The 20,561-nt window shown below is 38.0% G+C and overlaps 2 protein-coding genes across 3 annotated transcripts in view; one reads left to right on the top strand and one right to left on the bottom strand.

Moving 5' to 3' along the window:
• LOC135201078 (heparan sulfate 2-O-sulfotransferase pipe-like) overlaps window positions 1-19,591 on the top strand; it is a 104,901-nt gene extending 85,310 nt beyond the window's left edge. For both annotated transcript variants that reach the window (XM_064229964.1, XM_064229965.1), the window contains 4 exons: window positions 1-144; window positions 1,803-1,910; window positions 17,359-17,519; window positions 18,348-19,591. The exon at window positions 1-144 is cut by the window's left edge and continues 9 nt beyond it. In XM_064229964.1, coding sequence (XP_064086034.1) covers window positions 1-144; window positions 1,803-1,910; window positions 17,359-17,519; window positions 18,348-18,511 — 577 coding nt within the window. In that variant the 3' untranslated portion in view covers window positions 18,512-19,591. The remainder of the gene's footprint in view (window positions 145-1,802; window positions 1,911-17,358; window positions 17,520-18,347) is intronic.
• Window positions 4,070-20,561, bottom strand: part of LOC135201077 (vacuolar protein sorting-associated protein 8 homolog) — a 131,007-nt gene continuing 114,515 nt past the window's right edge. The window contains exons 22-24 of the mRNA XM_064229963.1: window positions 15,724-15,910; window positions 14,313-14,436; window positions 4,070-5,584 (exon numbers count right to left, since the gene is read on the bottom strand). Coding sequence (XP_064086033.1) covers window positions 5,321-5,584; window positions 14,313-14,436; window positions 15,724-15,910 — 575 coding nt within the window. The 3' untranslated portion in view covers window positions 4,070-5,320. The remainder of the gene's footprint in view (window positions 5,585-14,312; window positions 14,437-15,723; window positions 15,911-20,561) is intronic.

The following is a 20,561-nucleotide window of genomic DNA, read 5'->3' as shown; positions in this document are numbered from 1 at the left end:
GAATCCTCCTGTTTACATAAACATAGTCAGAGACCCCGTGGAAAGGTTCATATCTTCATTTTATTATCGGCGCAGCGAGGAGAGACTCAATCGTATCCAGATGCACGGGCATTCAGTGTCGCCTTCCTTGAGTTGGGTGAACAGGTAAGAGCTTGAAATTTTTTATTCTTCTAACGTAGATGTATGAGATTTAAAGGATGTGAAAGCCCTGTGATCAGAAGATCCATTCAGCTCTACTTTGAAGTGAGGGGCTTTTTCATTTGTGAGTTGCTTTTCCCTAAGTTGTTGGCTTAAAAATGAAGCCCCATAGGGAATTAGTGCCGTAAAATTTACCTCACTTGGTGCATTGTAGGCATTTCTAAAGGGTGTTTGCAGTGTTCCTTTTGCTTTTCCCTACACCCTCTTTTTAGCCTTTTACTTTGCATCCATTCCCATTTCCTTTGATCTGGCTGCCCAACCTCCTACCTGTTATCTCTTTGTGCAACCTTGGGGTTTCCCTCTCAGTGCCAACTGAGATCTTTGTACCTCACCATCATTTTCTGTATCTCGTTATCATGCTGAAAGTGGCTCATTGCTGTCCTGACAGATAAAAGTTTATAAAATCATCACGGACCTCAGTGACCTTATGCAATACACTATTTGGTACTCTACATCCCTTTGATCAAAAGCTGCAATGCTCTCCTCCCTATTCTTTTCTACCACCAGAGTCTATTTCCATCTAACTAGCCAGATTCTCTGTGATTGGCTCCAATTATCAACCACATTTTAATAATGAACCCTGTGATAGCCTTTGATAAAGGAAAATTAATTCCCTAACACCTAAATCAATTATTAACACTCATGCACAACACTTATATAGCATCAGATACTTCATACAGCTAAATAGAAGGCTCATCAGAATTGCTGTGCCCACTATAAACACTACCTCTCTTCTTATATGCTTCGTAAGTCATTACTGTACTATAAATACGTCTTGTGTAACTAATAAAATAAACCATTGCAATGTGAATTTTGAGTTAGGAGGACATCTTATCTGTCACTTTTGAGTCTACTTAAAATGAAGTTAGAGAGGAAATATTTTGTTGTATGGAAGAAATAAAAGCAAAATTATGGCTGCTTTCATCAAGAGCATTCACTGCAAACAAGTATTGTGGGAATGCAGAAAGGCAGAGATTTGTGCATTTTGGAAGGGAATTGTGTGGCCTTGTCCGTTCAGTTAAACCTTGAGCTAGTACAGAATGCTGTTTAGTTTTTTGTATGTAACAGTGAGCAGGAATTTGTGAAAGGGATAGGTATATGAGACTCGAGTTTTAAAAGTAGATTTGGGGCATTGTAATTTACTTATGCTAATGGACTTTAGTCTGTGACATAACAATCAACTTTACATGTGGTCTTTGAGGGAGTGCTTTTACATTTGCAACTATATTTGTTTTACCTGTACTATTATATTACTGCTGTAATTCATAGTAAACATTTCTCCTTTCTGCCATATTAACAGAACAGTAGTAGTCATTTCAATTTATCTTTGTTTGGTTGCTGTAGGTACTGTGTTCATAAAAATTTATCATCCATTTGATGGGTTATTTCTTTCTTCTTATCATGTTAACAGGGGCCATTCATTATATTGATTTCAGGTTCGAATGTTTCTTATCATTTTCACAATGTATCACCAAGTAAATTGAAGATCCTTCTTTTAGTCTGTTACAGAACAGTAGTGTTTTGAAAACTTGTTCTGGTTTGTGTGTTCCATTCAGAAGAATTTATCTTGAAAAGCATCTTTTTTTTTCTTACACTTTTAACAGAACAGTAGAGCAGTGTGTCCTGCTAAATGACCCTGAGTGTTCTTTTGTACCTGGAGAAGAAAAGGAATTGATGCTGAGTTACTTCTGTGGCCACCAAAAATTTTGCCGGTACGTTGATTGAAGACGTTTGCATAAGTATGAGGGTAAAACTTAGACTGGGAATATGCATGCTTCACTAACTTTCAAGTAAAGTCTCTCCTGGTGTTATGAATTTGACATTAGCTTTCACCTCTTAACCTAATCCAACCCAAGGCTCCCGATTATATCTAACCTATTGCAGCCCAGTTTTTGCTACAGTTGGCCTAGTAATGAATAGAGCTTCCAATTACTTGTACACTACTACCATTTTTACTTATGTTTTTACACATAAGCTTGCTGTTGTTACTGAATCAGTGGAAAATTTTCTTATACAGTAATTAAAAAATTGGGTTATGCATTTGAAAAATTATCTGCTCAATTTGTTACTGTTCACAAGCTTACAGTTTTCATACTTTGTCTAACAGTATGGTAGTGAGATTTTCCATTGTACTCTCCTGACAGAAATCTGTCTGCTTTTGTTTCAGACAAAATTACATTTTCCTAAATATCATTTTTCTCACAACTTCCTTGATGTTATTTCACTTATAATATAGATATGTAAATTGAGTAGGGGAAAGTGGGCTGTGATGTTTTTATACAACTTACAGTTGTAAATACAAACCACTACCCTTCGTAGCCTTATACGTTGGTTTAAAATGGAAGACCTCATATGCATCTAGTAATAAGATGACCCTGGGGTAGTTAAAGGGTGCTCAACATCTTTCTATTTTGCCATTTCAAATACTATATGGAAGTTGCCTTCACACAATCCCAGTCAGTTCAAGGCTCTAGGTCAGTGGTTCTTAACCAGGGGGGTGTGCCTCCCTAGGGGGCATCAACAATTTTCAGGGGAAGTGCGAGCCCTAGGGAAAAATTTAAAAAAAATTCTCTAATTATATTCGTTATTCTCTTAACAACAGTGAGGAACTAATATTCAGAAGTTTATGAAAGAATGCAAAAGTATCATATGCCTTGTAATGTTACTTTCCTATCTACTACTCCAGTTAGGCTCGTTGGGCTGACCATGTTTTGTAATTATTGACATCCCTTCGTATCCCTCGAAACCCCTTCTCTTTCTCATTTTTTTTATTATTTCCCTTTAAGTCTGGGAGGGAATTCTACCCATAGATGCAAAGGGGGCGTTAAAGAAAGGACCAACTCTGAGAGGGGGCGTGATAATAAAAAGGTTAAGAACCACTGCTCCAGGTGCACAGAATGTTTGCTTTTGCAATATTTTTCTCATTTCGTTTGAAGCGCTTCTCCTTTTTTCACATTTGCATTGTTTTAGTTTTTCCTAGTAGCCTTCCTCTGCCTTTTAAAAAACCCACTCTGTGCAGGTAGTAAATAGTACATTCTTTTTGAGTAGGTGGTTGCCTGTACCATGGTTTTTCATTAGTATTATGGACATAATCACACATATCACTTTGAATTACAAATATTTGGTGCTGAGTTTTGCTGGATTTGGAAATATCAAATAATCTACACTAGCCTAAAATTTCTAGTAAAATTTTTGGTCAAGCGTCATGGTGCACTTGAAGCTACATTTTTGTCATGAGTGGATTCAGATATTGTCAGAAAACAGCAGATAGCTTCCTGTACTTGCCAGGTCTGTGTTCATCATGTGTGATTTGGCCAGATTTTGACTTTGGATTTTATTCTGTAAAGGATTCAGCAATAACACAACACTTGAGTTTTACACTTCCAGATTTGACATCCACCAAGTTTGAATTTTATCTGTAGGATTTAAGTTAGTCAAGGCCCCCAGTGATGCACTATAGAAGGTAGGAAAGAATTTGCAGTGAGCCCTTTGGCCTATAACTGCATTAACTTTCGTCCATACTACTTCCCTCAAACTCCCTTTGGGCCATTTGGGTCATTCCCACATTTGTCGAACTTTCGAACTTACTCCTGCTCTTATCAGACCCTCACAGGATTGTGGCAGCTGTCTAATTAAAATCAACTGCTTTATATTCAATAATGGTAAAAAGCCTCACTGTCTTAGCACGTTCAAAGTAATCATAAAATAGAATTTTGATAAAGTTTCTTCAGAGAAAGTGGTATAGTAAAGGGGCTTCATTTGTTCTAATATACAAAATTAGCAAGAAAAGTACAAAGTTAACAAAGAAATGGGAGAACAAATCATCTATCATTAACCATTAATGGAAAATATTGGTAAAAAAGAAAGAGCCTCATTAAAAACAGTTTTAATTGAAATAATGACTGTACAACAGAGTAACAATAACAAAAGACGTTTACAAATTTATACAATGCGCACACAACTATGATTAATACTAGGTCTTAAAAATTCTTTGGCTTTATAATCAAAATAGAGATGTCTTTACAATTATGAAAGTGATCTTAAATATATTTTTACAATACAAAATTAGAATATTATAACTTGTGTGATATCATGTATCTTGTTTTATATGGAATGACTAGTAGTTTTGTGATCATATATATATATATATATTATGAGAGTTTGTGACCAGAGCTGAAATGTATTCACACTTCTTAGATTAGTAATCTGAATCTTAGATATATCATATCACTGGAAGAGAAAATTAAAGTACCACAGAATAGAGCGTTTGCTTAGTATTTTAAATATTCAAAGATAGTGAATTTATATAACAGCAAATAAGCCTTAGAAGCAACATTTTCTTTCTTGCTGCTCCGATGGAGTCAGAAGTTAAAAGCTATTATAGTAGTCAGGATCCAAGAAAATTAAAGAAAAATTATAGAACCCTCTAGGAACATCCCATTGTTCCCAAAAGATTATGTCAGTAAATATTTAGGACTTGTCAATAATAAAAACAAATGCTTTATCACAAGATAGTATCTGTAAATAGTTTTTATTGACTTGATTAAAAAAAAAATCTACTTTTCAAAAGGAGTCTGTAATTGACTAACGTTGCACAACATATTCGACAAACGCAACCACTCATTAAATAACTGCATGCAGCACATCTCCCAGGAATTTCCCAAAGGTGTTGATAAATAACCAAAGTCCCCCTCAATGCAATTAATGATGTAGGCAGTCCTCGTTTATCAGTGATCTGGTTTTATGGCGCTCGTCAAGCCCCCCCCTAAAATCGGCAATTTATGTCACCATAATACGCCGAGTTCTGGTTATCAGTGCCATAAGGCTGATGGCATCATAATGGTGCTTATGGCACCGATGACTGATTATTAGCACCATAAGCACCATTATGGCAACATAAATCGCCTTGTTTCGGTTAATGGCGGTTTTTGCTTATGGGCACCGTCTCAGGAATGGAACCCCCACCGATAACCGATGACTGCCTCTAATCATGACATTTTGTATTGGCAATCATCACAGACCACAAAACAGTTACGTACTGCAAACGATTTACATATTACGTACTGCAAATGATTTACGTAAGCTGGATCCGAAGTTTCATTAAAGGCAACTCCTTACCCTTTCACTCTTCAAAACCTTCAAAAGTAATTGTCGGTGGTGCAAGCTTCAGCGCAAAGTCTTGAGAGCACCAAATATCTTGGCTGTTGGAAGTAGATCCTGAAGGCCCTTGCCCAAAGGATTTGATGCTAGCACCTATTGATTCACTACCCGATCTTCCTACTCCTTTGGGAGCAGATAATTCTTCTAAAAACTGGAGTCTTGAACCTCCAGAACTAATGGAGTTTACGCGACGAATACCTTCCAGTTGAGTGTCATCTAAGCCAACCTGAGATAGAAATATAAGTTTAGAAACTCATTAAAACAAGTACAGTGGTACCTTGACCTGCGAGTGAATTAATGTACGAATTTTCCGAGGTATGAGTCGTCACTTAGTCAAATATGTTATTGTTATAATACAATTAAGTTTGTTCATACTTACCTGGCAGATATATATATAGCTGTATTTTCTGAAGTCCGACAGAATTTAAAAATCGCGGCACACGCAGTGGGCGGCCAGGTGGAAGTACCCATTCCCGCCGCTGGGAGGCGGATATCAGGAACTATTCCCATTTTCTATTCATATTTTATCAGTGCCACTGTCTCCTGAGGGGAGGTGGGTGGGCACTTTAATTATATATATCTGCCAGGTAAGTATGAACAAACTTAATTGTATTATAACAATAACATTTTTTTTTTGTTCATGAAAACTTACCTGACAGATATATATATAGCTGAATCCCACCTTCGGATGGTGGGGTAAGAGACAGAATAGGATTTGTTTTTAGGAAACTAAATTAAGTAGATGATATACATCTTGGTTCCTGACCTGTTAGCATAGCCGACTTCGTGATTACCTGTCACCAAAGTCTGCTTCTGCGTTACTAGAGTTGCCAGCGAGGTAGAGACCTGGTAATGCTGGTGCGCTCTAGATGATCTGTCAACGGGGCGTGACCACAATGTGACTAGAACATATGACCATACTTCTGAGGGCCACCGAAGCTAAACCACCACCTGAACCTAACCTATCAAAGTTAGTCCATAACTTCTAGGCTAAAGAAAAGGAACGCGCCTCAAGCGACAACCCTTTCAAAGTTAAAAGCACACCTCCCTTTTTCTATAGGATAGGAATTCGTGTTGCTTCTGCACTCCAATAATATATCTACGGATATGTTTATGGTCCTAGCGACTTACGATCTGAAATGTCGTCTTCACATCCCGTCGGGAGTGTGAAGCGAACACAGAGTTGCTTCGCTAAAGCGTGGCATCAGATGTTACTGAGTGTCATGCTCTGTTGAAATGCTCCGAGGCCGCGCCCTCACCCTCTTGAGCTTCATATTAAGAAAAAATCTCCAAATCTTTATGCAAACATAATGAAATGAGACCTCTTTAAAAGAAACTCTTGGCTATAATTGCCAGGGTGTTCTTTGGACATGAACCCAGTCTGGTCTTTTTACGGAAACACCGCAGATTGTCAGGGGGGAGTGTGAAGCGAACCCAGAGTTGCTTCGCTTAAAGGTGACACTCAGGATGTTTACTGAGTGTCATGCTCTTGTTGAAATGCTTCCGAGGGCCGCGCCCTCACCTCTTGAGCATTGATATTAAGAAAAAATCTCAAATCTTTATGCAAAATAAATGAATGAGACTCTTAAAAGAACTCCTTGGCTATAATGCCAGGGTGTTCTTGGACATGAACCAGTTTGGTCTTTTTTACGGAACACCGCAAGATTGTCCGTTGACCTTGACTTTCTATAGTTTTATCAAGATAAAACTTGAGAGACCCTACAGGGCACAGGGACTCTCTAATGCCTTGCCCAATAATTTGTGCCATTTACCTTGGTCTCCAGCCTTCGGGTCAAGGGTTAGACAGGTTTTCGTTCTTATCAGAACGGAAGGCTTTTAGAGGGACAGACCGCATTATGTCCTTTAAAGCCAAAACCTCTGATGATGGCTAAAACCTCACTTAACCCTCTTGCCGTGGCTAGAGCGGGTTAGAATAAATTAGCCTTTCTGGTCACGTGTATTTAAGTTCGCAGAAAGGATAGGTTCGAAATGCTTTGGCATCAGAAACTCAGACTACGTCTAAGTTCCATGCCGGAACCTTTGATCCAGAGAATTTCAAGATCTCCACAACCTCAAGATCGTGAAGCTTTGTTGTTTTGACAGAAACCGAATCTCTGAGCCTTTAGAGGCCGTCAACAACATATTTGCATATTCTACAATAGTTAGGACTTCTATCTTATCTCATACTTCATACGGAAGATAGAACCATAACGAAATTCACAGAGGTCGAGGTGAGGGAACAGTCATTTCCTTCACTATCTCCAGAAACGGCCCCCTCCGATTGAAACTGAAATAGGCAGCACTGCTTTGCCTTGGCCAAAAGAGACTGCCATTAATCTTGAAGATCTTATCGCTTCTCGATAGTCTGAACGCCTTTCAGACTCAGAGAGGGAGAGATATTAGATACTTCACTAAGTGACGATGTTAGATTACACCGATTCTCTCCGGAAGGGTCTTTGGACAATTCTCTGAATACCTGACCTCTGTGAATCCAACCTCTTAGAGGCCAACATGTGGCGGGGACTAAAGCTAATCCTCTTAGGGATCATGAATAAGGGAAACAACTTAAGAGGAAGCTCCTTCGTCTTCAAATAAAAATTACGAAAAAATACGAAAGGACGCCCTCAGTCTCTCCTCACTTTCGACATACTTCTAAGTGAGGATTACTCAGACGTCAGTAGTTGTTGCCTTCGATTGAGAAGACCCCCACGGACGTGCACTAGTTTTAACGAACCTTCTTGAGGATCGTTACGTTCTGTGCCCAAGCCATAACCAATTCTCTCTTCTCGAGCTATGAGAGAGCAGAGAAATTATCGAGATGATTTGGGCCACTCGATCCAACCTCACCCTTCGAGGAAACTGGAGAGCCGACCAATTTGGCTTCCAATTCTTTCAGACAATGTGCCAGAACAAAATCTGTTCTCTGTTTCGGATGGTCGGCACCCGCTCGCTATTCACCTGAGGTGATCCTCAAGCCGTTGAGAGAAAATTAGAATTCAAGATCTTTTTGATGTTATTCCAATTTCTTCGTGAGGAAAAATTTGTAGAGGTCTGAATTGCTGTTTATTTCAGGGAAAACAAGCTTCTCCAGCGAGGAAATGGTCCCAGCAAAACTCATCCATTCCCTCAGTCAGCCTGCTTCCTTCCCTAAATAAGGCTGCGCTTTGCATAAGCAAGGAGAGCAATTATTTATAGTGCTATGCCGCGGTAGATTCGTACAGAATGTTTACCGTGCGGTAAAACCCGCACCTAAACAAGTATTAAGAGATATCTTTGTTGAAATTTTCTAAGTAACGGGCAGGTATGATCATTCAAGATTATAGAAATTTCCTCCAACGCCGAGGCTAAAATCCATGATTGTAGGGCAGAGAGACGGTTTATTAAGCCATTCCCGCAAGGGAGAGAGACGTACCAACCGCGCATGACACGAGCTAGCCGGTACCTGCGTAGATCACAGTAACAGCAGCCCTTGATCATCGTCTCGCACTATGTGCCTGAGTTGCCAGCTACTCTTTTACGAAGGGATAGGTATGAAATTATCGAGCAAAAGGGAACTCTCAAAGCAGGCATATTTAAACGAAACAAAATTCGCTAAATACAGAAGTGAGTTGGTGTTGCAGTTCAATTTAAGAAATACTTCTCGTCTAAGTCGCAATCCGTAGAATAACTAGGATATGCGCCTACCCCTCGGACAATTCAACTGCTTAGTAGATCATGTCGCGAGTTAATATACGTAAGTATATTTATAGTATTCTGAAACAACGATCTCCATCCTAAATTCTTTCCTTTCAAGAAAAAACAAAATAAGGATTTTGGAGATCGACCACCTTCGATCTCTATCAAAAAGAGTGAAGGGAGAAGTCTTCCTCGAAGAAAAAGCTTCAATGGTGAACAGAATACTATCTGCCTGAGTTGCCAGCTACTCCCTTTACGAAGGAAATAGGTATGATATTATCGAGCAAAAAGGAAACTCTCAAGCAGGCCTATTTAACGAAAACAAGAATTCGCTAAATACAGAAGCTGAGTTGGGTTGTCGTAACAATACCTGAAGAGTTGTTCTTACTCCGAAAACTCTTGGAAGGTTGAAGGGAGTATCAAATAAATACATTAGAACAACAGTTCTTTCGGCTTCTATCCGCAGAGGGTAAATACGATATTGCGTATATGACTTGACCCATGCATTAGCAAAATGACGCAAAAGATTAAACTACATAAGTATGTAGTAATTTGAACATCGAATTCTCTACTACAATCTTTTCCTCGGACGAGGAAGAGAGAAAGAAAGGAAAAACGACTGTCACGTTCTAATGAACGAGACTTTTTAAAGAACTCCTTGGGACTCTTTGCCAAGACTCTTTTTCAAGAAAAGGGAGTAATATTCGAATAGAGATCATCAAGAGAGAACCGAGGATCGAAAAAGACCGTTCAATGTTCTTATGATATTGGACAAAAGACTTCCTGGATAGTCTACCAAGTCTTTCTCTTAACCCGGATGAGCCTCTGAAAATGAATGAGAGCTCTTCGAAATTTGTTAATGAGTTTATCCGCTTAAACGATAAAAACGTTTAAAAATCTATGTCAATGAGAACTACCCCATTTATGAGGGGTCCCCCACTTAAATGACAATGGGAAAACGTCCTGACTTGACCAAAAACTATTAGCACTTTGCTAATAGGGGAAAACCCTTTAACATGACGAAAAGTCACCCAGGAATCCAAGTATATAATCTTCCGATTTCTCAAAGAAATCGATGGAAGAAGGAAAGAGAGATCAAAGAAAAAATTTCGGGTATGTCTCTCCGCTAACTCCGAAATCCTTTTAAAATTTCTGTAAAAGAAAATGTCCTCAACAGCAAATAAAAAACGCCTTTAACAAGTCTTTTCTCTCGCAAAGCGTCCTGCCGAGCTTCCACCGAAGCGTCCTGGCGAAATGTTTTTTCCCCCCCACAAAAGCGTCCTGCTGAGCGTCCTCAAAAGCGTGCTGGAAAGCGTTCCTGCTGAGCGTCCTCAAAAGCGTCCTGGCCGAGCGTCCTCAAAAAGCGTCCCTGCTTAGCGTCCTGCTGAGCGTCCTCAAAAAAACGTCCTGCTTAGCTTACAAGCGTGTCTGAGCAGAGAACACCAAGTCTTCTGACGACGTTTCAGAGGAACTCGTTGAGCGCCTTGATGCATGCAAGCCCGCCAAGAGGCGTCCTGGCGAGCGACCTTGCCCCCAACATCTCAATGTTATGACGAACGCGCGTTTTTTGCGTATGACATTGAATATTTTTAAGGGACGTCCTCATGCGAGTCTCCATGGAGAGCCGCACGAATGTCCTGAAGAGTGTAAACACTAAAGGAGACGTATGGCTTTCGTCTTCCGCAAGGTGCTTTGCCGAGCGTCCTGGAGAATTGTCTCTACTTTATAGGACGTCGAGCACCTCCAAACGCTTCCTCACGTCTAAATTGCCCTTCTTATGCCGACAAGAGACATAAAGTTGTTTGACTGTGCAAAGCAGCTTGCGGCGTCAACTTATCAGCTGCTTTTTCGAAGTAAAGCGAACGTTACATAACGTATACGGAGCGCCATGAGGAGAGGAGACGAAAATGTCCTTGATTTACCAAATTCTTTTTTGGAAATGCTAGCAAGGTTGAAAACCAGCTCTAACTTCATGAGCGTTCACTTCGCAGGAGGGCTCAAATCACTCTTCTGGCAAGATGAATGAACCTCCTCCTTAATAATGTATAAGTGATATATACATGAGCGTTCTATACATGAGCGTTCACTCGCAGGAGGCTCAAAATCACTCTTCTGGCAAGATGAATGAGGCCTCTTTAATAATGTATAAATGATGTATACATGAGCATTCACTCGCAGGAGGCTCAAATCACTCTTCTGGCAAGATGAATGAGCCTCCTTAATAATGTATAAATGATGTATACATGAGCGGTCACTCGCAGGAGGCTCAAATCACTCTTCTGGCAAGATGAATGAGCCTCCTTAATAATGTATAAATGAGTATATACATGAGCGGTTCACTCGCAGGAGGCTCAAATCACTCTTCTGGCAAGATGAATGAGCCTCCTTAAATGTCCCTTAGAAAAAAGAGCCAGTGCATTCTTCTAAAAGGGAAAATGTGGTCTCTTTACTTTTCATCCTCTCGTGACGAGAGAGAGGACGTGAAGCGTCCTCTTCTCTCAGCTTCTTTAGGGGGCGCGAGTCCTTCCGAGAAACTCCAACCCCTGTGTGGGGAGGACGCCTCGGAGGACGAGAAGCAATCCTTCAAAGATTCGTGCACAGTGCACGATCTTTAGCAGCCTGGGAAGCGTCAACAGGTTCTGCCGAAGGGGACGCCAGATGGTGGGGGAGGGGGCCCCCGAACCCTCTTGCGGCTTTCGGACATGCCCCTCTCCCTGAGTCATGGAGTCCGACAGAGGTCCAGGCCTAGAGGCATTATGGGGCCGATCTGACGCCCCCTCCACAACACAAGGGGGCACTACACTTCACAACACTGATTGGAGAGCGAGCACTTTAGTCTAGATTACTTGATGTAATCCTCTAGCCAGACACTTCTTCTAGGCCCGTAAGCCATACCACAGGGTTAGGCAAAATAAAATCTACAGGAGGTTAGAAGGTTCATTATTTTTTCTAACTTCTTGTACTGTGGAGGAAAACTCCTGATTCTAACCCACGTCTAAAAGCGTAAATGAACCTCCTTCTTTCCATAATCAGTCACACATTTACACTAATTACCTTATGCAAAGAAACATGTAAACGTCATATATACTAAGCGAGTGTCTACCGAAAGTTCCGGTAGCCTCACCTTACCGTGCAAGACAACAAAGTCTGAAACTAGGCTAACTAGCTTCAGACATCAAATGCAATGAAAAAAATTTACGATAGCGTATGCCTAGCCACAAATCCAAGTTAATAATCGAGAAGAATAATTAGGATACTTAAGTGGCTAATGAAGTTTTTTTTCAAAATCCTAGCGGAGGTCTGTAAAACAGTTGTTACCGACCCGGCGACAGAAAAAATATGAATAGAAATGGGAATTAGTTCCTGATATCGCTCCCAGCGGCGGAATGGGTACTTCCACCTGGCCGCCCACTGCGTGTCCGCGAATTTTTTTAAATTCTGTCGGACTTCAGAAAATACAGCTATATATATATCTGTCAGGTAAGTTTCATGAACAAATTTTGCTTTGTTACACGAGCAAAAAATTGAGGTACGAGCTTGAGATGCCGCTGCCATGTAGTTAGCATAGTGATGAAAATTAAGACAAGCAGAGAAGAAAAAGTAAATATGCATCTTTTCCACGAATCTTTTAAAAAGTTGAACATTACTTCACTGTATCCAGTAATATATGTAGTATGTATTCTCATATTATTGTACTATTCTAAAATACCAACATAGCAGTCAATGTTTTGGTTTGGAAATCAGCTGATGGCGAATACAAATTTATTTCACCACATTTAACTCAATTCTGAGTGAATTTTCTTGCTTCTAGTTAGCATAAACAAATATCTAGGTATGTACTTGACTTATATGAGACAAGGTCGCTTTTCGTTATACAACATGTTTTTAAGTCAAAATATGACTAATACATCTCGTTGTGATTGTGAACTAAATTTTTTTTCGTTAACAGATTGCATTGCCGGTATGTTTATTGAGTAAAAAAAATTACATGATTCTGTTCGCTATTTTCCCTTTATTTCATTGTAATACGAGCTTTACGTTACTTATCTTTTATCAACATGAAAACAATAGTAATTTGTGTTTTTTCAAACCCCATAGTTTTGATTATAAAATTATTTTCTCTCAATTTTATCTGTAGTTATGCTTGATGGCATAAGTTACTGCTGGAGTTTTATCCCTGTTGCCAATGCACGATAATAGTCATTAGCAGCTTGAAAAGTTTTCTCAGCTTCAGCTACAACTTATTTTACATGTAACAGTATATTTCCTTGTTGATCTTTGATCTATAGCGAATAAAGTTATTTTTATGTCGGTCCTATTCTACATAATATCATTTACAACATAACTACGGTAATTGTTTATTGTACGATGGTTTAAATACAAGCCAAATGGATGTTGTTGTAATTAGCAGAAAAAGTTGTTTCTCGTTCGGTTGTTTATGGTTGTTCATTTATGCAACGAGTATAACTTTAAAATAGTACTTTCATCATTCTCATTTCCTGTTTTTGAACTTATTTAACAAGAAGATGGGATAAAGTTAGACTATTTAATTTGGTATCTCTCGCTCTCTTAGGCTATCGTTTATCACTTAAACACTACCCTTACACTGTATAAAACCTTATTATATCTTGACATACTCTTTCTATTATATTTTTATATTATATTTGCTATTTAGAAATGTATTTTCCTTATTTAAAAACAAGAAACATAAAAATATAAGGTGGTATTCTGAGGGTTGGAACAAATTAAGGGCATTTTAAGTATTTTCAATAGGGAAAATTGATTTGATGCATGAGCAAATTGAGTTACGAGCACGGCCACGGAACAAATTAAACTCTTAAGTCAAGTTGCCACTGTACATATGTAATTCTTTATGTAAGCACAAGTAAGAATATTATTCTTTATATAAATGAGCAAAAGTTTGAGTGAAATATAAACCCTTTATGTGTATATAACAACTAGGATATGGCCAGGTACGTATTACATCAAATACCATGACAGGACATTCAATACCAGTGCTTCATTTATGAGCATGAATATGGTTGAATGATATTAAGGGCAAAAATAAGGTACTCAATGCCTTACTACTTAAGGAGATCCAGATTTGTGCGTTTTAAGCATTATAAGCCAAAATGAAGCATAGTGCCCAACTCCTAACTTCAAGTTAAAAACATTCACTGCCACAATGAGGCATTCCCAAACTCTGCTAATCAAGAACAGAAACATCCAGAGTACAGTATATTCCATATCTGCACCACAAAGTGTTGTTTACTTTTTACCTGTTGAGTGCCTGAGGTCTCCGCTGCTTGCTCCTCTTCTGTCTGCCCATCTTGACTGCTCCCAGTGCACAACACACAAGATGATCCTTCACCTCCACACTGAGAGTGATAGCTATGACCACAGCTGAAAGCAATAAATAATCAGTGGTAATACAGTTAAACAAACACCTAACCAGCAACCATATAAAGATCTTTCTACATGAGATAATAATACAAGGGAAAAGGTGATTAATGTTTGTACTTATTTACTTTCCTATCAAATACTCGTCACTTTCTACACTGACAGTGAAAGACTTGTAATAAAATCAATAGTATATATATCTAAATAAGATTTCATGACAAAGTGCTTTACTATTAAAGTTTCACAGATCATCAACTGTATAAAAGGGCTATTCAGTCTCATACAATAAAGTACTATACTGCAGTACTACTACAGTTTCTTATAACTTTCACACCTGATATATGAAACTTTATATAAAATGTATTTCCAGTGTCATAAGACAAATTTACTCTACTGAAGTCTTATATCTTTGATACAAGAAACCTGTATGAAGTCACAGAATAATTCCTCTGTTCTGAAGTGTTTTTATTTGAGCCACACTATTTGATTGCATTTAAATGAAACTACAGTAAAATCTGATCCAGTTAAGATTGATGCATTACAGAACAAAGATTGATCCCCTAAAATACAATGTGTGTACAAAAGGTCTTGAAAAAGTAGGCTTATATAGTAGTTTGGGCAAAAGTATTCTCCAACCTCTTAAAGGTTAAGAACTCCAAGTGTATCCACAATGCTCAAACCCATATAATCACACATCTATGATAAAACTAGGGTTTATTACTCTGCATGCATCCTAAATCTTAAATCTGAAGTTGAATATAGACAATGTAAAACATGGAATCATTGGATATGACATAAAACTACTTGTAGGTCTGAAGATATGACATACGAGGAAGCCTTTTATTCTTACTATTACATACCTATTTAGTTTCCGCCATAAGGGGTAGTACCATCAGTGCACCTCACGTGATGCACTGTGGGCATTACTCAAGGTTTCTCACGTCTTTTTGGCCCCTGGCTGCAACCCCTTTCATTCCCTTTATTGTACCTATGTTCACATTCACTTTCTTCCATCTTACTTTCCACCTTCTCATAATTGTTTCACAGGGCAACTGTGAGGTTTACCTCCAGTTACACCTTTACAACCTTTTCATTCCGTTTCCTTTTCAGCACTGAATGACCTCGGGGGTCCCAAAGCTTAGCCTGCGGCCTAGATTCTATATCCCATTATATTCTGTGTAGTCTTCAAATAAGGAGTCTCATACATCTTGTAACAAAACCTATCGTGGCACTCATTTCAGTAATTTTCAGTTTGACAACAAAATAATAGTATACCAAAAGTGAACTTACAAGTGGGCAACTGCTTTGCTTGCTGGATGATACATGCTATGGCATATGGCACAAGTTGTACTATATATGACAAGGGGAGAGGCAGCCTGACCGAGTTTTATTGTCAGATATCTCAGTTGGTCCTCGGCAATCATATTCACAACTCCTGAGTAAAGTGTTTCTTCGTAAACATACCTCTCCACCATACCTGAAACAAAAAAGGGATAACATTGTCATTCATATAATAAAACTTCTGAAAAAACTTTTTCATAGCTCAATACAAACAACTACTGTACAGGTGCATTTCTGTAACTAACAAGTCCTGTAACTACAACCCCTTCCAGAAAGGAAGTAGGTTAGTCCTTTTTAGTAAGTATCCTGCATATGCAAAACTTATTCCAAATGCCACACTTTACAGTGAAAATTAAGTTTCTTCACTGGTATGTAGTTTTTTTTCAATCATTCCATAATAAATGATAAAAAGACCATATTTAATAATAACATTAATAATACGTACAGTAATAATAATGATAAATATATTCCTGTTGATTTTATTCTACCATCTTCAAAGGGTTATACGTATACATCCAGTGACATCACAAAAAGAGTTTTGCCCAAGGCTGGGGTCAGTCATGAAAAATCATGAAAACAAACTGGTTACCTTTGCTGAACTGCTTTTTTTTTCCCCCTCTGATTCCACCATCAATATCTTAATAAATGCATTTACATGATACAATACTCATAATCTCATTTCTCATAATCATCCAAAGAGCTAACTACGACTCATTATATGCAGTGTGCAAAAAGAAAATACTTGCACAAAATGGGTGAAAAAATCACAATAATTCAAGCTAATATGCTCATCATATGAATAATGTGTGAGAATCAATTTCAAAATAATAAAACAATAGAGAGGTGCTCCAAAAAAAGCCTTTGGGTACACTGCATTCCCCTCCTCCAAATTTGCCGATTGGCTAGCTATTGGTTGTGGGAAATGCTAAATGGGTACGTGAGGTATACCAGATGTATCAGCACAAACTGCAAGAGTAGGTGAGGTTATCCAGATGCCTCAGCTCAACCCAGTCAGGGAGTTATGCCACAAATAGAATAAAAAGTGTACAGTACGTATAATGTTTGGAGAAATTTCACCAGATAGCCGACTGACATCTGTATGACATTTCACAAATGTCACCTCCTGGAGAGGTTAACTTATGATACACGTGGCTCATTTTGAGGTCATTCAGCAATAAAAAAAAAGAAAATTGTTAGGAGAGGATAGAAACTAAGATGGAATTAAGAGAATATGAACGGAAGTATCATAATATGAGTGAAAGAAGTTGCAGCTAAGGCTGGAGGAAAACTGCAAAGAACTTTTAAGTAATGCATAAAGTGCACCACATGAGGTCCACTGATGGCATCATCCTAACAGGGGCTCTTGTTATATCATTATCTATTATTCTTACCAGCGAAATAAATAAGCAATGCCACTTTGACCAAAATGACATTCCAAGAAGTTAATTACTCATTTCCATTAATACTTACAAATGGGAACCTACAGCATCAATAACACACTTGCAACATGCATTTTCTGAATACAAAGCAGCAAATATGCTACATAATTATCTATAACATATAGGAAGTTTTTTCTTTTTGCAGTATAATTGGCAACCGTGATGCCGTGCAGATGGCCAAGCATATCGTGTCTAAAGAGTACAGCGTTGTTGGCCTGGTTGAGCACATGGATCTCTCACTCTTACTCTTGGAGACGCTTGTTCCTCGATTTATGGAGGGAGCAACAGAAATCTATGGAAACATTAGTAAGTGTGACATAAATTGCTATTTGGCATTTCTCTTTCCCCAAGCAGTGAATCTTCATTTGATAAATGATAAATAAGTGATGATAATGTTTATGAGTGAGATGTTTGAAAGTGTGAGGTGAGTTGGGGAGCAGCAGTTCAATAAAGGAGGAGATATGGAAGTAACAAGACAGATATCAGTAATGATCCCAAAAAATCACTGATAAAGGGAGAGAGGTCCAAGGCCAAACAGGAATTCAGACAGGTGTAAAAGACTGTAGACAATGAAAGTAACATACATTACTTTAACTTCATGAGGGTCAAATATGACATACACATTATTGATTATTGACGATGATTTGGCCGTTAGTACACTTCTTTTGTCTGTTAATGATTTATTCATTGTAGAGACCAAATCATAGCATGAACTACTGTAGATTCTTGATTTTTTGGTTTTAAGTGGCAAGTATTCTTACAGTAATTTTCCTCCCTTTATGGGATTAGATGTGAATAAGTTCTTTCCTGTCAAGTACATGTTCTGCCTGAACCCCTATTAGGTCCAGGTCTTTTTCTACTCCCTTTTTCCTCTTCTGACCAAGTGTTATTATTTTTTTTTTTTCATCTATCCTCCTCATGAGTCCAAAACTTCTCTATCTTTGAGAGCTCAGTCTTTTTCCAAGCCCTAAATCACCCCATCTCTGCACAAGTTCCTTAGTAGAAATACTATTTTCCCCCTAAACTCATGCCATGAAGCTTAACATTCTTAATTAAAAATGTCCTCCACTTTCATTACAATAACGTATAATTTGCTCTGTTTTCTAATGCAGTTTTACCTAATGTTTTTTACAGGACAGAAAGAGCATATGGTTGTGAATATCAATCACAAGAAGCCAAAGGTTTCAGTGGCAGTAAGAGATGAACTGTTAAGACGGATGTCTGATGACATAGATTTCTATTACTTCTTAGAACAAAGGTTGTTTGAGCAAAGGAAAAATTTCCTTTCAAAAAGGTGAATTTTAAGAAAAATTAAAAAACATGTGAATAGTGCCTAATATACGACTGTAAAAATATTTTTACAATGTACAAGTACTTTATATGCAACTGCCATTACCACATCTCCAGAAAATCCACACTAACAAGACTGATCAGGTAATACCTATAAGTGCAATAACAGAACATTATGTGGATTTCAAAGTGTATGTAACCATTAACCAGCTCTCTCTACACGATAACAGCAAGTAATGTGCGGGATGAATACTACAAAAGATTACCATCACGGTAAGAATCAACGTAATCGTCTTCAATGAATATTGCTATGGAAAGACACGTAGAATACGTTCATCTGTCCGTTGAAGTCGTGAAGGGAGGGGAGTCTACGCTATTCATATTGAATAATTGTCATTTTAACCATTGCCTTCATGAAGCTTTAAAATTACTTTACGTAAGCGATCTTACAGGTCCATTACAAACATGAACAGCACAACCTTATTACAGTACTCTATCATTTATTGCATACTGCACAAACATGATATGACACATTTGGGGTGACATTTTAAAAACTAAACTCCACACTACTTCAATAATAGGTACTCCCTCAAAAATGTGATATTTAATCAATACTTACATATCATCAATTTTAGGCATAAAATATAAACACCAGATTAGAACGGACAGATATAACGAATAAAAAAAGATATCAGCCATCTAACTTCCAAAAAGGAGGATCTGAAATGAAACCAAAATGTTTTCACTTCACATAGCATAACCTTTTGGAAGTTAGATGTATGACAATATCTGTCCACTCTGATCTATCTTCTACATTTTATGCCTAAAACTGGTCCAGGTCCTCACCTACACCCCTCTAATGAATACTGCACAAACATGGTGTCACAGGGTGTCACATAGCTTCGTAATTCATTCCAGGAACATTTCAGGAATTCAACAAATACCAGTACATACACAGAAAAATAGCCCAACTCCTATACTTGACACCTTTAGTCATTCAGCTGTGATTGCTTAATTACTGTACTGCTAATTAAGCTTTTTTAAATACATCCTTATTTCATATTGAAATAAATTTTACTAAAATAAAATGTTTTTTTTTCTAAATACCTACTTGTGTAGCAATTATTATTCTAAAATGGTTAACTTGTGGAAACAAAATTTAAACAAAAAAATTGGTATAACATTTGGATGGGAAGTACAAGACATATAGGCAATTTTGATTAATTTTGATTAATTTTTCGGGCAAATGTGGTATAGTACTACAAAAACTGATACAGTGGTCGCCCTGTACTCACAGGGGATGCATACCAGACGGCCCCCCAAAATAGTAAGAACCAGCGAATAGTTGGAACCCCTATAAAACCTCCATTTTGTTAATTAAAACTCAAGAAAATCCCACTAAAAATTTTGATACCTGGTTTTTTTAATAGTTTTATCACAAAAATGCATTTTGTGACAAAATTGATAAAAAAAACACAAATTTGTTGATATTTTTCATAGAAAAATACTGCGAATATGCGAATTTTCCGCGAATAATAGGGGAAATGTTCCAGAGAGAAATCAGCAAATGTGTAAGTCCACGGATACGGGGGTCCACTGTATACTTAAGAAAGAAAAGTTGGTGTTCTTAAATTTCTTAAAACCCATCTAGACCACAATCAGAAAAAGAGGTCACCTTCATAATATGACAAATTTTTAAATCAATTTGTATTTTTCATAGCTAACAAACCTGAGGTCTTAACAATAGCATATTTTTCCAAGCACAGCTGGTAACCAGTTATTACAATCAAAGATTGTAAGCAAGGAATCTGTGAGATCTGGCAATGCCTGCATGTACGAGGTGAAAGCTGGTCAGTGACCGCACATAACCCCGTGACGCCCAGTCTTTTCCTACCGCCTTGGAGAGTAGATGCTTGCCCAAGTTTTCAACACAACAGAAAGTGATCCAGTAGGAGAGGAATAATAAAAGGAAAGTGTTTTTGTGGTAGATTCAGTTGCAAGCCTACCTGAACAAATCTAATATAATTGCTTACCTAACCTCAGTGACCATATAAGTAT

Source organism: Macrobrachium nipponense, chromosome 27 (assembly GCF_015104395.2).
Source record: "Macrobrachium nipponense isolate FS-2020 chromosome 27, ASM1510439v2, whole genome shotgun sequence".
Lineage (NCBI taxonomy): Eukaryota > Metazoa > Arthropoda > Malacostraca > Decapoda > Palaemonidae > Macrobrachium > Macrobrachium nipponense.
Note: the sequence above shows the minus strand (reverse complement) of the source record. Positions and strands in the feature narration are given on the sequence as shown.